This window comes from Perna viridis, chromosome 9 (genome assembly GCF_037379345.1).
Source record: "Perna viridis isolate PV_CMFRI_1.1 ecotype Kerala chromosome 9, ASM3737934v1, whole genome shotgun sequence".
NCBI lineage: Eukaryota > Metazoa > Mollusca > Bivalvia > Mytilida > Mytilidae > Perna > Perna viridis.
The window spans coordinates 40,317,490-40,336,271 of record NC_142453.1 but is presented as its reverse complement, the minus strand read 5'-3'; the positions used below and the strand labels follow the sequence as shown (position 1 = coordinate 40,336,271).

At 32.8% G+C, this 18,782-nt stretch overlaps 1 protein-coding gene across 1 annotated transcript in view; it reads right to left on the bottom strand.

The window, feature by feature from the left end:
• Positions 1–246: 246 nt before the first annotated feature.
• The window catches only part of LOC148608494 (uncharacterized), a 42,720-nt gene continuing 24,184 nt past the window's right edge, over positions 247–18,782 (bottom strand). Inside the window, exons 2-6 of the mRNA XM_088545801.1 lie at positions 6,891–7,143; positions 5,653–5,718; positions 4,175–4,306; positions 1,394–1,464; positions 247–1,090 (exon numbers count right to left, since the gene is read on the bottom strand). Of these exons, the coding sequence (XP_088401927.1) occupies positions 790–1,090; positions 1,394–1,464; positions 4,175–4,306; positions 5,653–5,718; positions 6,891–7,109 (789 nt within the window). The 5' untranslated portion in view covers positions 7,110–7,143 and the 3' untranslated portion in view covers positions 247–789. The remainder of the gene's footprint in view (positions 1,091–1,393; positions 1,465–4,174; positions 4,307–5,652; positions 5,719–6,890; positions 7,144–18,782) is intronic.

Genomic DNA, 18,782 nt, shown 5'->3' with positions numbered 1-18,782 from the left:
TATGATAAGTTTTGTCTTGCAAAATAGATTCCGAAATAAACAAATAAAAGAGATGAATACTTCCGGTGGACATGATCAGTCGTGTATTGTGCTTCGTGCAACGTGAAAAGAACAAAAAAAAAAAAAGACATTTATGTGTGTGAGCTGGGAAATAGTCCACCCCAGATACATGGTATATATAAACGACACTAGAGGGGTGCGATTCACAGTTGACGTTTACTGTTTGAAATGAATGCAGACTGGAAAGAAAATAAAATATTTTAATGAAGAAAATATAAGCAAAAGATAAACATACAAAACAAAAAATTGACTTACTTTGAAAAAGAATGAAAATGTAACATTCTGTATAATAAGATAAAAAAACCATTCAGCTTAGAGGATGATAGAGAGTGACTACAGGCACTATTTATTTATTTCAATTTATAACAAATTAGAAAGTGTGTATAAGGGACTAATATAAAAAGCTCCTGTCTAAGTTAAAATATCTATACTATTCAATAACGGATTATGAAGATGTGTAATGGAATTATTAAAAAATACATTTTATACAGTTATATATATATAGCTACTACAACATCAGTTGGTAAAAAATAAAGTGCGTAGTCGATCCTTTTATCAATCCTACACCCGGAAATGGTATACTAGTCTATCTAGTAACGTGCAATATTGATCATGATATATGTACTAGAATTTCAACCATTAGCATTGTCTATTTCGACATATTACAGAATTCAACCACAAGGATTCACAAAGTGTGAACTATAAATTCTCAGTTTTTAAAAAGGGCGACTATTTTTCATGTTCAGTAACATTATTATCAACAGTTGGTTTAACACTATCACAATCATCTTTATTTTGGTCGATATAAATTGGTTTTAAATAAGTTGCTTCATTTGTTCCGTTGTCAGTTTCAGTCACAGTACTAGACAGTTCTACAGATGTATGAGTACTTTGTTCAACGAGTTTGTTTTGTAGCTGATCGTAATTGTTAGTAGAAACATTAGCCCTCAACTCCAAATACTGATCTCGAAGGGCTATTCCACTAGATGTTCTGTACTGTTGTCCTTCATTACTTACAGTTGTAACATTTCTATTTTTAAAAGATGACAAAAACATTATTGTCTTTACAAAACTGCTTCATTGAAGTGACATTTATTGTTGGAGTTGTATATTACATTTTATTAATAGATTTCCTACTAAAGGAGCCTAAGTTATTGACCAAAATCTAATTAAATTAATATAAGACAAAATTGTTATTTTTTCATATCATATCATAGTCATGCGTATATTACCAAATAATTCACACATGATTTAACATCATTTACTTACTTATCGGGAAAAACAATAATTGCTTTTCTTGATTCTTGTGATAATCAATAAATATGCCACCTACCTATAACCATGATTTATTTCCTGCCCCCTTCCAAAGATTGGTACTTGTGTCGTTGATGTACGATCAGCAGTCTATTAAAACAACATTTCTTATATATCCTCATTAAAACATGAATTCCAGTAATTGCTAATTTAAGCTTGGTTTTGTACGAAATAATGGGTACCAATTAAGATACCAATTTTTAAATACGACTCTTGATTTAATTCAGTGGTTGTTCAATGGATTAAAGTTTGAAGAAAATAAAATAATAAGCCAACAAGTGAAACAGTGATTATACGAAACCATTATATCAAAATAGGATAAATATGTATAGATTTTCTGAAGATACATAAAGGTTGATAGACTGCTTAATGTGTTTCCCCAGGAGTAACAAGTTGATTTGTAATTCGATGGAAGTAGAACATTTGTTGAATTTTTTTCATATCTATTTGTGTACTTTAACTTTCAGATTTGTCTGTTTTCACTAGAACTCTAACAAATAGGCTTCTGGAACAGGGTTATATTGCTACAAGATTGAAATCACTACAGAAGTTCTATGGTCGTCATCATGCACTCGTGGATCGTTATGGTGTATCCATCTGCACCATGAAAACTGATTTATTCAACGGGTCATAGTTTTCCTTTCCTCGTTTGTCTACCCCGGACTTGACTTTTTATGAGCAACTCAGCGGGTGTTTCTAGAAACGCAGAGGACGCTTACCCTACCGGTGCGCCTGGTCCATGCTCCCAGATTTTAGTGGAGTCCAAGTTGCTCATTTACTTTTGTTACTTTGTATGTATAATTTCAGTTACTTTATGTTCTTTGTTGTGTATGTCTGTTTCCCATGTCTCGTCTTTGTCTCTGGATTACATTCTTTTGATTACCGCTACAACCTTGGTTCCCTTGATTACTCTTTTGTATGCGAGTAATACCCGTTCCTCATTTTAACAATGGTACTCACTTTTACATTGATATTTTGTAAAGCATGTATTGCATTTCCACGTTTTTTGATTACCGCTATAACCATGGTTCCCTTGATTCCTCTTTGAACACACAATCTATATTATGATAATGGAATAATCAACCAGGATGCTAGCGAAAATCACAAGAATGTAATATTACATTTGGATCATATTAATTTCCCTCAAATTCAAAATTTTAGATTAGTTTGTCCGAGAGGTATCAATATTTATAACAATTAGGTGTACTTGAAAGAACAATCAAGGGAACCAAAATTTTAGCGGAAATAAAAAGAATGTAATCAAGAGATAAAAAGTAGACATGAAAAATAGACACGCAACAAAACAAAAAAAAAGCAAAATAACCAAAAATGATGCAAAAAAGGCACAAAAGTAAATAAACAACTCGGACTTCAAATCCAGGATAGACAAAACATGAACGGAAACCTATGACACATTGAACAAATCGGTTCTCATGGTGCAAATGGATACACCATAACGATCCAAGAGCTCATAATGACGACCATTAAAACGTCTGTAGTGATGACTTCAATGTTGCAGCAACATAACCGTGCTCCAGAAGCCCATTGTAGGAAGTCTATCACAGTACAAAAAGTCTGCGTAGTCACGGCAGGTTCTGGCATTACGTATGAGTTGTTATATGAAAAATCCATAAGCAGGTGCCGAGGTTATGTTGCCATGAATGGAAACCTGACATTACGGAATAAAAAAATCATTCCGTTTGTCGTATAGTAAGGTAAATAGTTTTCCTTTACCACCGATCCCGAGGCTAACTTCACAGTGTGGTATCATGTATTTCAATTTCTTTGGGATAAATGAACAAATAGAATCTAATCAATCGAAGCATTTGTAGAATGGACTAGAAATTTAATTTATTTATAACGTTCCAGAACCGTTTATATTGCTATAGCTAAGAAATGTTATAATTAACTACATATTTTAAAAACTAAAACAAAGACAATATTAGTCTTGCAAAACAGTTTAAGTGCTTGCTCAGCTCATTGATAAAATAATCCTTACTATGATTATTTTAACCCAAGGATGGTGGTAAATAACTATTCTAATATGATGTCCTTAATAGGCTTTGAGACCACAACTGTTGTCAATTGTGTATTGCCATATGAGCAAAAAGCGACTTATTGGGCGTGGCATGTGTATGTGTATGAAAATTATTCCACTTTGATCATAAAAACAAACACATGGAATATTCCGATGTTTACAATGAATCAGCTGTTTTTATTAATTTCAGTAGCGTGAATGAATATCAAATTCAAATTCATATTTGATAAATAAAGATATTAAACATTATGTTTTTGAAAAAAGTATTCTATCCCGTAAAAATCACTTACATAAACACTCGGTAGCATTCACCACGTGCCACGTGCCGCGTGCGCCATAATGCATGAAACCAAACAATAAGAATCGTCAATGAATGAAACATTGTGTGAACACTGTGACATTATAATGCAAACGACTATTGCCATATCTTACATCGTTCGCACTTTTCTCAAAAGGTCAAAGGTGACCGTAATAGATCACGCAAATGTAAAAAAGTACAGTTATTGTCCTATTAGAATTAAAAAAAAAATAAATCATGGAAACTCCATTTGATCACGGTCTGACTATTCATGCTGATATTCAAGTTTCTCGTTAATACATTTAAAAAAAATTATTTGATGTTAAATTCACATAGTCTCGAGTAAGTATAGTTCATAACTCAGTGATTTAAAAAACTGTATGTGTGATGGCATTTACATTTTTATTAAATATGATTTAAACAATAGTACGAGCAGTAAAAATATCATAAACAATACCACTTACATAAATTTTTATTCCATCCAGTGGTGAACAACAACAACCAACAGATGCTGATATAATAGCCACAACAATTTCCACTATAGCACTTAGAATTACAACCGTCTGTTGAATTTCCCCATCTCTTGATAATGTTATCTAAAATGTATAAAGAGTAATCCATGGAACCAATATTCTAGCAGAAATCAAAGCATGTAATCCAGGGACAAAGGCCAGACATGGAAAACAGACAAACACAACAAAGAACATAAAGCAATTAAAACAATACATACAAAGTAACAAAAGTAAATGAAAAACTCGGCCTAAACTAAAAACTGGGACATGGACCAGGTGCATCAAGAGGGTAGGCGTTACAGCGTTTTTCAATTTGTACAATAGCAATAAAATTAAAATGTTGTTATAGCCCTGAATTATTTTTACTGCTTTGGTAGACAATATTGAAATGTAAATTAAAATCAAAAGCTAAGCTTACTAAGAAAACAACAGAAAGGACCGCTAAATGCAAAATGTTTTAGCTATAACTTCTTTATGAGCCTACAAATTTACTTACAAATTTCACACACACACACACACACACACACACACACACACACACACACACACACACACACACACACACACACACACACACACACACACACACACACACACACACACACACACACACGGACTGGATGGGAAATTCCGTATGTCAATGCTGTATTTATTATTTGTTAAGGTTTTAAATAAGTTGTTGAGTTTGGTTTAAAAAAGAATTATCTATTAATGTTTACATATAATTTTATGAAGAATTTATTAATTTTCTATGCCTTAGTTCATTTCATGTCAAATGATTTTGGCAACAGGTTTGTACTTTGTGGGTCTAGAATGTTGCATTTATTACGAGGTTAAGTACAAATTATGGTAAATTGGGTGCAAATTGGATATAACAAACCACAACTTCACAATTTAAGACGTTTAATTACAACAAATATACACCAATCATTGTCGAACAGTCGTATAACCACTCATCACAACTTACATAAAAAGCCTCTATTATTATCAGGATTGGAGAAACGAATATTGAAATATATAAAATATATTCACATTTCATTATAAATGTTGCGGTCATGACATGTTATATATAATATTAAACAGAATCTGCTACATTTGCATTTTAACACAAGAATTTTGTAAAGGTTCCAACTTGATAACCAAAACACATTTAGCCATGTTCAAAAAAAAATTACATATTAACATCAGGAATTAGGGTAAGATCTGAGTATTAATGCCACCATCAACATTGGACAATTGAAAGCTAAGCAGTCTAAGATAGAAAAGACACATGCAAGCAATGATAATTGAAAAAGAAAAAAACAAATGAATGAATAAATAATTGATTTCAAGGCCTTATAGCATTATGCCGTATTTCATTGTATCAAACTTTGTTGGAGTACATAACAAGATTGAACTAAGTATTTATTTAATTTTGTCAAATAACCTACCAAACATCTCCAAGCCTGTCTGTAACGCTCTGCCATAAGGCAAGGGAATATGCCCGTCAGGACAAACTCAATATGAAAATATATATTAAAGATGTCATTAAACTATGTGGTGTAAGTATATTCTTAATGTTTTATAGTTTAGTCTACAATCTATCGAAAATTGAAAAGAGTAATCAAGGGAACCAAGGTTATAGCGGTATTCAAAAGAAAGTAATTCAGGGAAAAAAGACCAGACATGGAAAACAGACATATACAACAAAGAAAATATACTAAAATCATACATACAAAGTAACAAAAGTTGGAATCCACTAAAAACTGGGATCATGGACCAGGTGAACCGAAAGGGTAAGCTTCCTCTGCTTTTCTAGAAACACCTGCCGAGTTGCTCATAAAAAATCAAGTCCGGGGTAGACGAAAGAGGAACGGAAAACTATGACACGTTGAACAAATCAGTTTTCATGGCGCAGATGGAAACACCGTAACGATCCACGAGTTCATGATGACGGCCATAAAACTTTTGTAGTGATGACTTCAATCTTGTAGTAAGATAACCCTGCTCCAGAAACCTATTTGTTAGAATTCTAGCGCGATACAAAAAGTCTGCGTAGTCTCGGCATAACGTATGAGTTGTGATATGAACACTCCACACGCAGTTGCTGAAGGGATGTTGCCAATGATGAAAGGAAAGTTGACAATTCTGAATGAAAAGTCATCACGTTGTCATAAAGTTTGGTCAATAGTTTTCCTTTACCATCGATTTCTAATTGTAGGTCAAGATATGAGGCTGACTTAATGGTGTCTGTAGTATCCTTTATTTCAAGTTCTTTGGGGTAGATGCGATGTATAAAATCCCAAAATCTAGGATTGTTTAAAGATAATACGTCATCTATATAGCAGAAACTGAGATTAAAGGATCTAGCCAAGGATCTAGCCAAACGATGTTCATTCTTTCGAATCAGATTAAAAAAAATCATTTGAATGTTAACATATCAGCATGCAAAAACTGAACGTTTGGTTTACACAGTTTTATTATGAAAGAGACGCCTTTATCAATAGTATTTCTTCCAAGTAACTACAAATTGACTGTCCAATAATTAATGGTGTATTGTATACAATAATGAAAGTTAACATTATGACATGACATTAGACATAATTCAGACTTGATTCTGATTTGTGTGAATGTGGTACCATTTTTATGTTTGCGTGTTCTGTACGTCAATCGTTATGTGTTTACTTACCCATGGTGAAAGCATTAGTACAAAATATCCTGTAGTGATATGCTTGCTTATACTAACAAAACTTGCAACAATGCATGTAACTCCAATGATAATTTGTATTCCTGCAAACAACCTGAGCAAAGGAATAACATGAGGATCTGGATTGGTTTTTGTGTTCCTTGTCACAGCAATGGCTCGATTACCTCCTAAGACTTCATCATATGTAGGATGACTTGTCATGTTTATGTAACAACCGTCAAATGAACAACCGACGCTAAAAACAAACAAGAAACAAAATTAAAAAAAAACAGGTTGGTAGTTTCACACACACACACACACACACACACACACACACACACACACACACACACACATAATCAAGCCTAAACTACACCCTAACTCTAGAATCGATGCGAGGTTGCAAATTTGCGATGCAACGGGATTCGAAACCCTACTCTTTCTCTGACATCTGTGCCGAGTGGTCTATGGTGCTTGAGTTGGTACATCCTCGCCGTGCATTATATGTATCTATATAGTAATGTACTAGCAAGTAAGATGGTAGAGTTGCTTCACCTCATTAGACTTCTTGTATTTTATAGTTGGCCAAGTGGTCTAGAGCGTTGTACTTGGTGCTGCCGGTGTTGCCATAGAAGTCAGAAAAGAGAAAGGGGTCGAAGTCCGCTGCGGGCGCGACCAAATTTGCATCGCAAATTTGCAACCTCGCATCGATTCTAAAGTTGGGGTGTGGTTTAGACTTGATTATATATATATATGTATGTATTCTTGTATTAACACACTATGTTGATCCTCGCCGTGCATTCTATGCAATTCTAATCGTTGGGAATTTTTCAGACCCTTCTATATATTTACATTATCTTCCCTGTATCAATTTGATCCGCGGATGGAGCAGTGTAGCGAATAGAGTCGTCACTTTCTTAGACGTTATATATATATAACGTTATGACGTTATAAAACGAGAAAACCACGCAATATTGAAAAATATTAATTTCTGCAGTATTCGCAAACCCCGAAATTGTGATAAATTTTAAAAGTATAAGTGTTTTAAAGGATAAAAATGCATGTCCTACTGTCGTCTTGTTTTTGTTATAATTTTAAAAGGGGGGTTGAAATGCATAAAAATGAGTGAAAAATATCGAGCCAAAAGTGACAAAATTAAATTAAAAAAAATGGTTTGTGGATTGTTATTTCCAAAAACTAGCAATACAAATGGTTAAGTAATGACAAAAATCTTGTATGAGTAACATTTTTTTTAAAAACAGTAATTGACATGGTGCTATGGCAACCACGCGAAATGACTTCATATATGCTATGGTTTAATTAGTATCAACTTTACCCAGTATAAAAGCATAGAATGGACGCATTATGTTTTGGAAAATCTACTGGTTTGGGTAAACCAACTTTTCCTCTCCATATGTGCCAATTGGCATATTTTTGTTTTTGCCGGTTTAGAAATAAATGACTGTTGATATAGGCCTGAATTTACGTTGCAATAAATATGTAGCAAATTATTTCCAATGAAAACCCTGTTTCTAACAATCATCTCTGGCCATGAATGTCAGCAAATTATTTAAAAAAGCTATACCTAGTAATTTATTTATGTTATGCTGGGAAATTACTATTCAACTCCATAAAAGATGGCACCCCCCATTACACTAAGAAGTTTTGTTCATCTTTTGGGTCTTGTCCATCTGTTTTGCGTTTTAAAGAGCAGAAAATAATTTGTACATGTAGGGCAGACACTCTAAAGCACTTAAAAAGTGTAAATCATTGCCAGTCTATGCACATGTAATAATACCAGAAATCATATTCCTACATGTACTTCTTACAATGAATCAATTTGTTCCCTACAAAGATGATGTTGGTTTTAAGATCAGCCATAAACATTAAAAATCTGCTTTGGAGGACAATGTACTATTACTTTATAAGATTATTCGCATCAACTGCACTGTCAGAAGGAGAAATCAGACCAGGGAAGAACTTGTGCAACCACTGGCATATTATACCAGTTGATTCTGGTAAGTAAAAAATACAAATACATGTATACTATGAGGCAGATGTAACCTGTAAGAGCATGAAGTAGAGTAAATTAAAAATTAAAAAAAAATGTGTGCCTTTTACATCTTTACATCATCTTCAATTTATTTTTCTTAACAAATTACACAATTTGGTAAAACTTTGTGAATTGAAATTATATCAGTCCCTAGCTGCAAACATGTAGCCATTGAGGTTGCTCATTTTTTTTATATCAACTAGTTGTAACCATTCAAATTACTAAATATAAATAAAATGGCAGTAGCTATGATTTTCCAGTTATTCTGAGCACCACACACAATGGAGCCAGGTATGAAAGGCAATGACATAATGTCCACTGGACATTGTATTCGGTATCTGATTCTATTGCTATTGAATACCATTATGGGGACTTCATCTTTTATAAATTACAGTTTAAAAAGGTATGATTTTCAAAGTCTTACGTACAATGTATCAAATAATATTTTACATTGTCATGCCATGGTGGGCTACAAAGCATAATATTAAAGCACACCCCATTAGCGCATAAGAGTGGTAGTACTTAGAGAGCAAAGCTCTGTCTGAAATGAGGGCCTGTGTTTTCAAGGCAAATTGAAATTCATAGCTAGCTTTTCATATTCATCTGTCACTTGAATAATGTCCATTTCTATCCAATTTTTGTTATTTTGAATTATTCTCCTCAATTTTTTCATGCATTTCAGGAAGAGAATGTTTGACCATTCAAATTTACCTTGCCTGGTGCTTGACCTGAGAGTAGTAACAGCCTGCAGGTAGGCTGTCAAACTGATTATTCTGTTTCCCTGTCAAACATTTATAATGCCATCTCTCATATGGCACAGGCTAGGCAATTTTATATTCTGGCGTATCTCAGCCAGGGATCAAAGACATCAACCACCACACTCATGTAAGAATGAGGGGTTGTTCATTTACATGTACAAATGTAGGTCATGAAATATGTGTCACTGGCACCTTGGTTCTCAATTCCACTTCACACATTTTGGCAGTTGTTTAGTATTTCAGAAAGCTACCCTGTACTAAAATGAAGTGATATTAAATGGGTAATATCATATTCCAGAGAATTATTGAATGAAATTCTTCCATGTCTTATAATGATTTACAGGGGCGGATCCAGGATTTTAGATTGGGGGAGGGGGCGCACAGTTAAAATATTTTGAGGTTAAATGTTTGAAATATTCTTCAAGAGTGGGTGCATTGTAGGTATGTTTGTGGTAAAATTAGCGAGAAATTGAAGTTTTAGACTAAAACTGCCTAAATCTACCCCTGAAAACCCATGCTTTGCAAATTTTATTGGGGGCGGGGGAGGGGGCGCGCACCTGCAACACCCCGGCCTAAATCCACCCCTGATTTAAAAGTCCACAATAGTCTAAGATAAATTAAAATCAATAAATACAATATGATTATAATGCTGTCATGATAAGCTACACTGCATTATACTCTGTAGAATATTAACCATAAATGATAAAAACAAATGAGAGAAAAATGTCAATATGGGTCTACATGTACATTGAGTGGTGCAAGAATTCCCACAACAACAGTATGCCTTGAAATTGCCCCAAACAGACAAATGCAAGTATACAGCATACTGGGCATTATGCTACACCCTTCTCATGCATGCAAATAAAAATTGAATCTCAGTGTTAACAATAGCTAGCAGTTAACCAAATTAAAATCCCTTGAATTATTTATAATCTGTCAATACATTACGAAGACATTTAAATAAGAATTAGCATCCTTATTTAAGACATACAATGTAGTAGGAGTTGTAATTTACTGAATGTTCACTTAATGTTGGCGTATTAATAGAGAAAAATGTATATCAATGTGATACAGTTAAGAGTACACAGAACAAATGGTCCATATTGTACTGAAAATCCTGGGCATTTTTGTCCAAAACCGCTTATCAATACCAGATGTATTAAAACAGTATTTTGTGGGAACATCCCTTAGCACCTGCGTATGGAGTGTTCATATCACAACTCATATGTTATGCCAGAGCTTGCCGAAACTATGCAGACTTTTTGTACCGCGCTAGAAGTCTAACAAATAGGCTTCTGGGACAGGGTTATGTTGCTACAAGATTGAAGTCATCAGAAGTTTTATGATCGTTATGGTGTATCCATCTGCACCATGAAAACTGATTTATTCAACGGGTCATAGTTTTCCTTTCCTAGTTTGTCTACCCCGGACTTGACTTTTTATGAGCAACTCAGCGGGTGTTTCTAGAAATGCAGAGGACGCTTACTCTACCGATGCATCTGTTCCATGCCCCCAGTTTTTAGTGGAGTCCGAGTTGCTCATTTGCTTTTGTTACTTTGTATGTACGATTTTAGTTACTTTATGTTCTTTGTTGTGTATGTCTGTTCTCCATGTCTGGTCTTTGTCCCTGGATTATATTCTTTTGATTACCGCTATAACTTTGGTTCCCTTGATTACTCTTCTATATTATAAACTATATAGCAGTATTCATTAAAACAGTCATACATGTACGTTGTTTTTTTTCAGTATGGTGGCTTAAAAGTTAAACTATTTGAATAGATTATTATTTGGTCTCTACATTTCAGGTTTTAAAAGAACCATATGAAATGCAACTACATGTATGGAATGCATATCTGAAGAGAAATGTAATATTAAAAATGGAGGTTTAGTTGCTCAGAACCTAGCAGTGAAAAGTCATTCAGAAAGTAGTTTGCTCTTAAAAACACACTGATGGAAGAAATGTGTTTTCGCCATGGAGCAACTAGCACTACAGAGGTTGCAATGTACATATGTAGTTGTTGGCAAGTACCATGTGCAGACTCAATAACTAATCTAATGAGAGTGATTACAATTCACAGAAAACAAAAACATAACTGGATGGGTCCTTATCAGAAAAAGTTGTTAAACATGTGATATACATGAACATGTATTTGAGGAAAGTGAAACCTCTGGTAGTAAGCAAATTCTGTGAAATTATTTATTACAAATTATCAATGGCTGTGATTAGTGTGGGAGATATACATTTTGCCCAAGTGATTGGATTTTTGTGCAGAAAGTGAAGAGTCTCTTAGCTTATTGCCCTGTAAAGATGGTGGAGATTTCAAGTAAAGTCCAAAACAAACAGAGTGGAATTGTCTATGAAAACCAAGAAAAATAAAGAACCGAGTGAGATTGGTGAACAAGCATACTTCACTGTATACAAGTATTATGTAACTAAAAATATGCTAACTGTGAATTTGTATGAGTGACTTGAAATAAAATTAAAATCAAAATATAAGCAGTTTTAAAAATTGATATTTCCATCAATAAGTGAGCTTTTTTCAAAGTATTACTAGTCTGTAGTATGATTTGTAATACATGTAATAGGAGTATGATTTTACATCAACTCAAAAACTAAGTAATTTTTATAATTAGTGTTTCTCTAGTATAAATAGGAAAAACATTATTTCAACTGTGATTTTTTTATTGACGTAGACCATATATGAAAGAGAGAAGACCTAATTTCACTGAAGTTTAGAAGTGTTATCTACAAGACAGAAATAAAATCTTGTGTTATTTTCACAAGATGCTATTTTCAATCCAAATGTTCTTGTTATGCATTTAGTAGAAATTCATCCATGTGTATGGGAGCACATGTAACAACCCCTCCTCTTTTTTTCATTTAATTTAAACATTCTAAGTTAGCTAACTTATTTGAATTGTGTTATTGTATAAAAATAAAATGGAAAAACTGTAAATGAGCACTAATATAAAGAACTTTATTTTATGGTAGATATGCTTTTCAAGGGAGGTAACTCTTTGTTCAGTGATTTTTATCATTTGTTTGAAATTAGCAATTTTAAAATTTACGAAAAGTACTTAATCAATGATAGTTTATGTTTTGCGTCTTAATTTAAACCTTTATTTTTTATTCTTTGACAATTCAGGTCGTGTTTCATGAGCAGCGCATTATGTTTCAGTGTGTTTTTTATCTGTTTTTTTTTATTTGTTAGTCAGGATATATTTATGTCTCCGTATAATCTCAAGTATGCCATGTACATTGAAATTGAAATAAATATAATAATTAGCGAACCTTAATTACTGAAAAGAAAACAATAAAATTAAAAAAAAACAACATAAAAGATAATGTAATCAATTATATAACATTATAACTTACAGTTCAATGCATTGTTGGTCAATATCCTATAAAACGTCATGTGTTTTCTTGTTACCTCTGTCTCCAAGCTTCCACAGTGAGTTTGAAACGTAAACAAGGATGCAAAATATTATTCAAGATACTTATGTTCCCAACAAGCTTTAATTACAAATGCTATTCATGTCTTTATCATTGTTAAGAACGCTTCAATTAATCACATAAGTAGTTCTAATTTAGTAAATTTAACCTCTGGGTTTGTACCTCTTTATATTTTGCTGTAGTTTTTTTTTATTTAATTATAGATTATAGAGTAGACTCTACTTCAACAAATAACGTAATGTAGTATTATATCTGTATTCTATTTGAATTAAATGAAACATTTCAATCTTAAAAATGTAGTTGTAAGGGGGATAAAAATTCAATATTTGTTCATCTTTTACTTGAGCCAAATACGATATATATTCTCCTTTATTAATGGTCTCCACTCGAGAAGGTAAAATTTCCACTTTCAAATTAGAGCTTTAGCGAGCATGCAAAACATATACCATTTAGAAAGGAGAAATAACTTAAATAAAAAACCTTGAAATCTTTAGAAAACCCGGAAAAAGACAAGAATTCCTTGCAGAATTTTGATCACCATATGATGGTCAAATACAAAAAAATACCAGGTTATATATCGTAAAAAGGTCACGTGTATTTTTAATCATGGGCTTATAATGAAAGAAAATCAGTCAATCCATACAGTGACAACCTGACATTAAAAGTGCGGACGACGTTATCAGGATAGTTGCAGCTTTGTAGACCAGACTAATATAAATCGAGCCCGAAAGGGCAACATGATATGTTAATGACACCTACATTAAGCGTGTGTTTGGTGTTTTTGACATATCTTAAATTCAGTATAATACCAGTAAAAACGCAAATAATACTACTTACTTCCTTTGCGATCTTATTTTGTCATGGTTGTATTACATTGTTTCTAGAAAAGTTTCTTTTCTTTTCGTTTTTGTTTTTAAGGTAGTATGTGACAGTGATTGGGAGAACTTAACAATACCGCCTAAAAGTGTTTCGTTTAATTTTGTCACTTAAACGCTGAAAAATAGAAAAACGATTTTCAAATTACAGAAGCAAAAGTAAGACTTAGAAAGAGAGCTCAGAAAAGTTAAGATAATTCGAACACCCCCCCCCCCAAAAAAAAAAAAACAAACTAAAAACAAACAAACAAACAAACAAACAAACAAACAAAAACGAAAAACAAAAAAACAAAAAAAAACAAAACAAAACAAAACAAAACAAAAAAAAACTTCTTGTATGAGTTTCATGAATAACACACAGTGGTACTCTTTAAATTGATAAAACAACACTTAAGTAGCGACAAAAATTCAACATCAAACTATTAATTTATTTCTACACCCCCTGTCTTTAAATTATTTTCCGAAATTGATCATGCTTCGAAAAATTCGAGTAAATTCTTCTGGTTCAAATTAAGTATGGTTGGACATTTAATTCCTGTTTCTGTTAGTTGACTTACATACTGACTCAGTTAAGTTAAATAATTTATAACAGATTCAAATAGGAAATTATTACCAAGGGTCTGGGTGGACAGTGTTTTTTAAAAGTTGGTACTTTTAATTCCTGATGATGGTCATAGGGCCTCAATTTTTGCGTTTTAATACATTTTATTTGAAATTTCCTTTTACCTTTTTAAATGTGGCTATAGTTAACTTATTTGTTATTCTCAAATAAGAATTGGTGTTTTTATAAGTAAAAGGGTACATCACAATAATACTGCAATAAAATGGAATTAGTTGCCATACAATTTGGCGCCTTTACAAATTTCTTTTTTGCATGTGAAGTCTTAACTTCAAACAAGCGTTTAACTTACTGCTTATAAAAGACAGCATGGACATCGATAAAACGTGGAAATTCAATACATACTTTACAAAATATCAATGTAAAAGTGAGTACCATTGTTAAATGAGGAACGGGCATTACTCGCATACAAAAGAGTAATCATGGGAACCAAGGTTGTAGCGGTAATCAAAAGAATGTAATCCAGGAAAACAGACATACACAACAAAGAACATAAAGTAACTAAAATCATACATACAAAGTAACAAAAGCAAATGAGCAACTGGGAGCATGGACCAGGTGCACCGGTAGGATAAGCGTCCTCTGTTTTTTCTAGAAACATCCGCCGAGTTGCGAAAGGGAAACAATGACACGTTGAACAAATCAGTTTTCATGGCGCAGATGGATACACTGTAACAATCCACGAGTTCATGATGACGGCCATAAAACTTTTGTAGTGATGACTTCAATCTTGTAGCAACATAACCCTGCTCTAGTAGCCTATTTGTTAGAATTGTAGCGCGATACAAAAAGTCTGCGTAGTCTCGGCAAGCTCTGGCATAACTTATGAGTTGTGATATGAACACTCCATACGTAGGTGCCGAAGGGATGTTGCCACAGATGAATGGAAAGTTGACAATTTTGAATGAAAAGTCATCACGTTTGTCATAAAGTTTGTCAATAGTTTTCCTTTACCATCGATTTCTAAGTGTAGGTCTAGATATGAGGCTGACTTTACAATGACTTTAAGTTTGTTTCCAATTGGTAAAGTAGTGTCAAAAGAGAAGAATTTTGAAAGCAGAAATAACATTAAAAATAGCAAAAAAAAAAAAAAGAAGTTGAAAAAGGGCAATCACTCCAAAATGGCTCAATGAATTAAAAGGAAAATTTGACCACAGATACATGTCATCAACACTTTTACCCTGTAAGAATTTACCCTGCTAAACCTGGTTTTGAGATATATGCGAAAAACTACTGTCTGACCCACATCAGGTCTATGCAGGATACCCCAAGGAACATTCATACCAAGTTCCAATTGGTAAAGTAGTTTCAGAGGAGAAGATTTTTGAAAAATTGTTAACGACGGCGACAGACAAAGACTACGGACGATGAAGACAAATGATGACGACGGACGCCAAGTGGTTGCATTATCTCACATTGCCTTCGGTCAGGTAAGATAAAAAAGTACATGTCGTGCTTATATTGGTACATATTGTGTAATCCCGACACCTTGCAACATCTCTTATACATATAAATTGAAGATACTGAGAGTATTGAATTACATTGTGCCTTATCAAGGTCTCACTTACCACTTCTAACGTTTCCATTACTTTACATGTTACAAGTAAACAAGTAATTTTCAATGTTTCATTGTGTATTCCCATGATAAATGACACCTTAAAGTTGCATAGCATTGAAAAGCTTGGAATATTAGCTTTCAAAATCATTATTGTAATAGTATGATGACCGTAGAAATTTACATGAATAAAAAATACTGTAAATCAACATTTTTACCTTTTCTTCTTACTGACAGCATGGAGACAAATTACTCGCGCATGTAAACACTATTCCTACAAGTTTGTAGTAAATTACAAATATGATTTTAAGGTACACATTTTCAGCTCGATTATGACTACTTTTGATCAGAATACAAACAAATAATGCACTTACAATTCATATGTTTCAGTTCAGTGTATTTTTGGTTCTACATGGGGGATGGCCATTTGACCCCGAAGTGGTTAGTGAGACCCAAACAAATTGATGGAAACAATATAAGTTGCTGCAGTTTTCTTAATTTGTTTTATTTTTTGTGTTTTCCTACGCTGCTGCAATTAATGATTAATGTTTCATATTGTTGAGTTTTAATCTTTATCCCCTGAAGTATATACGCTTGATATCATCTATTCGATTTTATCGTTGTTACTTAAGTCTGTTATTTAACAAGGAAAAAATTGGTTCACATCATAGTTCATTCCAATTCAAAGTATCGTATTTATTCGGAACAAAATGTTGAACTTATATAATTGTACTCCCGACGAATACAACATTATCCTTCGGAAATCGAATTCTCAAAACAGAGATTTTGTGTACACTTTTAGTAGATGATAAAACATGTCAAAATGATATCAGTTAAAAATTCAATTCGAAATTATACATATGCGATTAGTTGTATATCTATACTAAAATAATTTTCAATTTACCTACATTTCAACCGATTCTCTTCGGCAGTTTGTTTTCACATTGCATTGAAATATGCAATGTTGGTATGGATCAATGCTAATGAAAGTAGGAAATCATTCAATACATTTCAACTTTATTTGTATATAACGAACACCGAATTTTATCAAAATTATGAAAAGAAAGATTTAGACGTTGAACAGAAATATAAAATATACCTTAATGGAACTTTGAATGCATATAGCCACTCAATAAGCATTTCTAATAGATTCTCTATTGATTATCATTTAAATAAATATATATTAGAACTTGAGACTAGAGTTACATCATCTCATTACATAGCATTGACGTACGTAATGGATTATAGTTAATCATTATAAAAGAAATCGATCATATTACAAGGAACAAGGAAGACAAAAAAAAAAGTAGACTTATAAAAATAAAGTAACAGATAATCACAAATTCAAACGAACGATACAATAAGCATGTCAAAAGAGCAGGGACTTCACATGTAGTGAATTCATTCATTATCAGACAGCGTATTATATGTGAAAATATAAAGTTGTCTCTTCGTTGTAGACAATTGTAAATTGACGTATAATTGTTAAACCATAATGATGGTATATCAATACAGTACTGCCACAAAACCCTCTTTGTCTAATTTTGAACAATTTCCATTTTAGAACAACAAAGTACATCAAAGTTGGTATTTTTGGACATTATGCGTGGCCTAATGCCCCTATGCCTTTACTCGTAATATGTAGAATAAAATTTATTGCCAAATTACATAAGATAGTCAATATCAATTTTTGATATAAGAAAATCCCCTATATTCAGTAAAATTGCTACGATTGTTCCGTTTTTTTGTATTTTGTACTTGCTAATTGTCCATTCAAAGAGCTATTTACTTCTCGACCTAAATACCGTTAAAAATGGCTAACCTTAATTAAGCAAATGTAAACATGCAATTCAAAAGTTTTGTGATACTAGCAATACCAGAAGTGGTACTAACCAGATGTAGACTTATTTATTAAGAACTTCCAAAAAATCTGAGATAAGAATGTCTCTATGTAGTGTCGTGCAAGTTTTAAATTCTATATTCTTCATTACAACACATGCTTGTTTTATCCAAAAGTATCTTGTCACAAGCCGCGCCCCTCCCCAAACAAAATATGCTTTTCTGTTTACTGGTCGTTGAAACATTCATTTTAGGCAAACGTAATAAAAAACGCACTTCAACAAAAAGAACGCAAATTGGTAAAGTCTTCATATTCCTCATTCCGCTATGTAGATGGTATTTTATCACCCCCATTTTGAATTGTCAAAAGATAGAAAGAGTAATCACGGGGACCAACATTCTAGCGGAAATCAAAATAATGGAACCCAGGAACAAAGGCCAGATATTGAAAACAGACACACACAACAAAAACTTATGCTGTTCAAGACTGATGTTGTACAAGACACAATTTTATCAAAAGATCATTATCATGAATGGAAATGTCTTCAAATTATCTCGTTTCATATCGACGACATGAATTAAAGTTTTTTTAAACCTCATTCTTGGAATGACACAACAAAGTATTAAACATGAGTTATTTATGGAGAGGCATAAATCACAATCGTTTAATCTTTTGTTAATGTACGTCATAACCTTGGAGACTGACCTCTTTTGAAATGAATTTCGTCGTATATTATTTCAT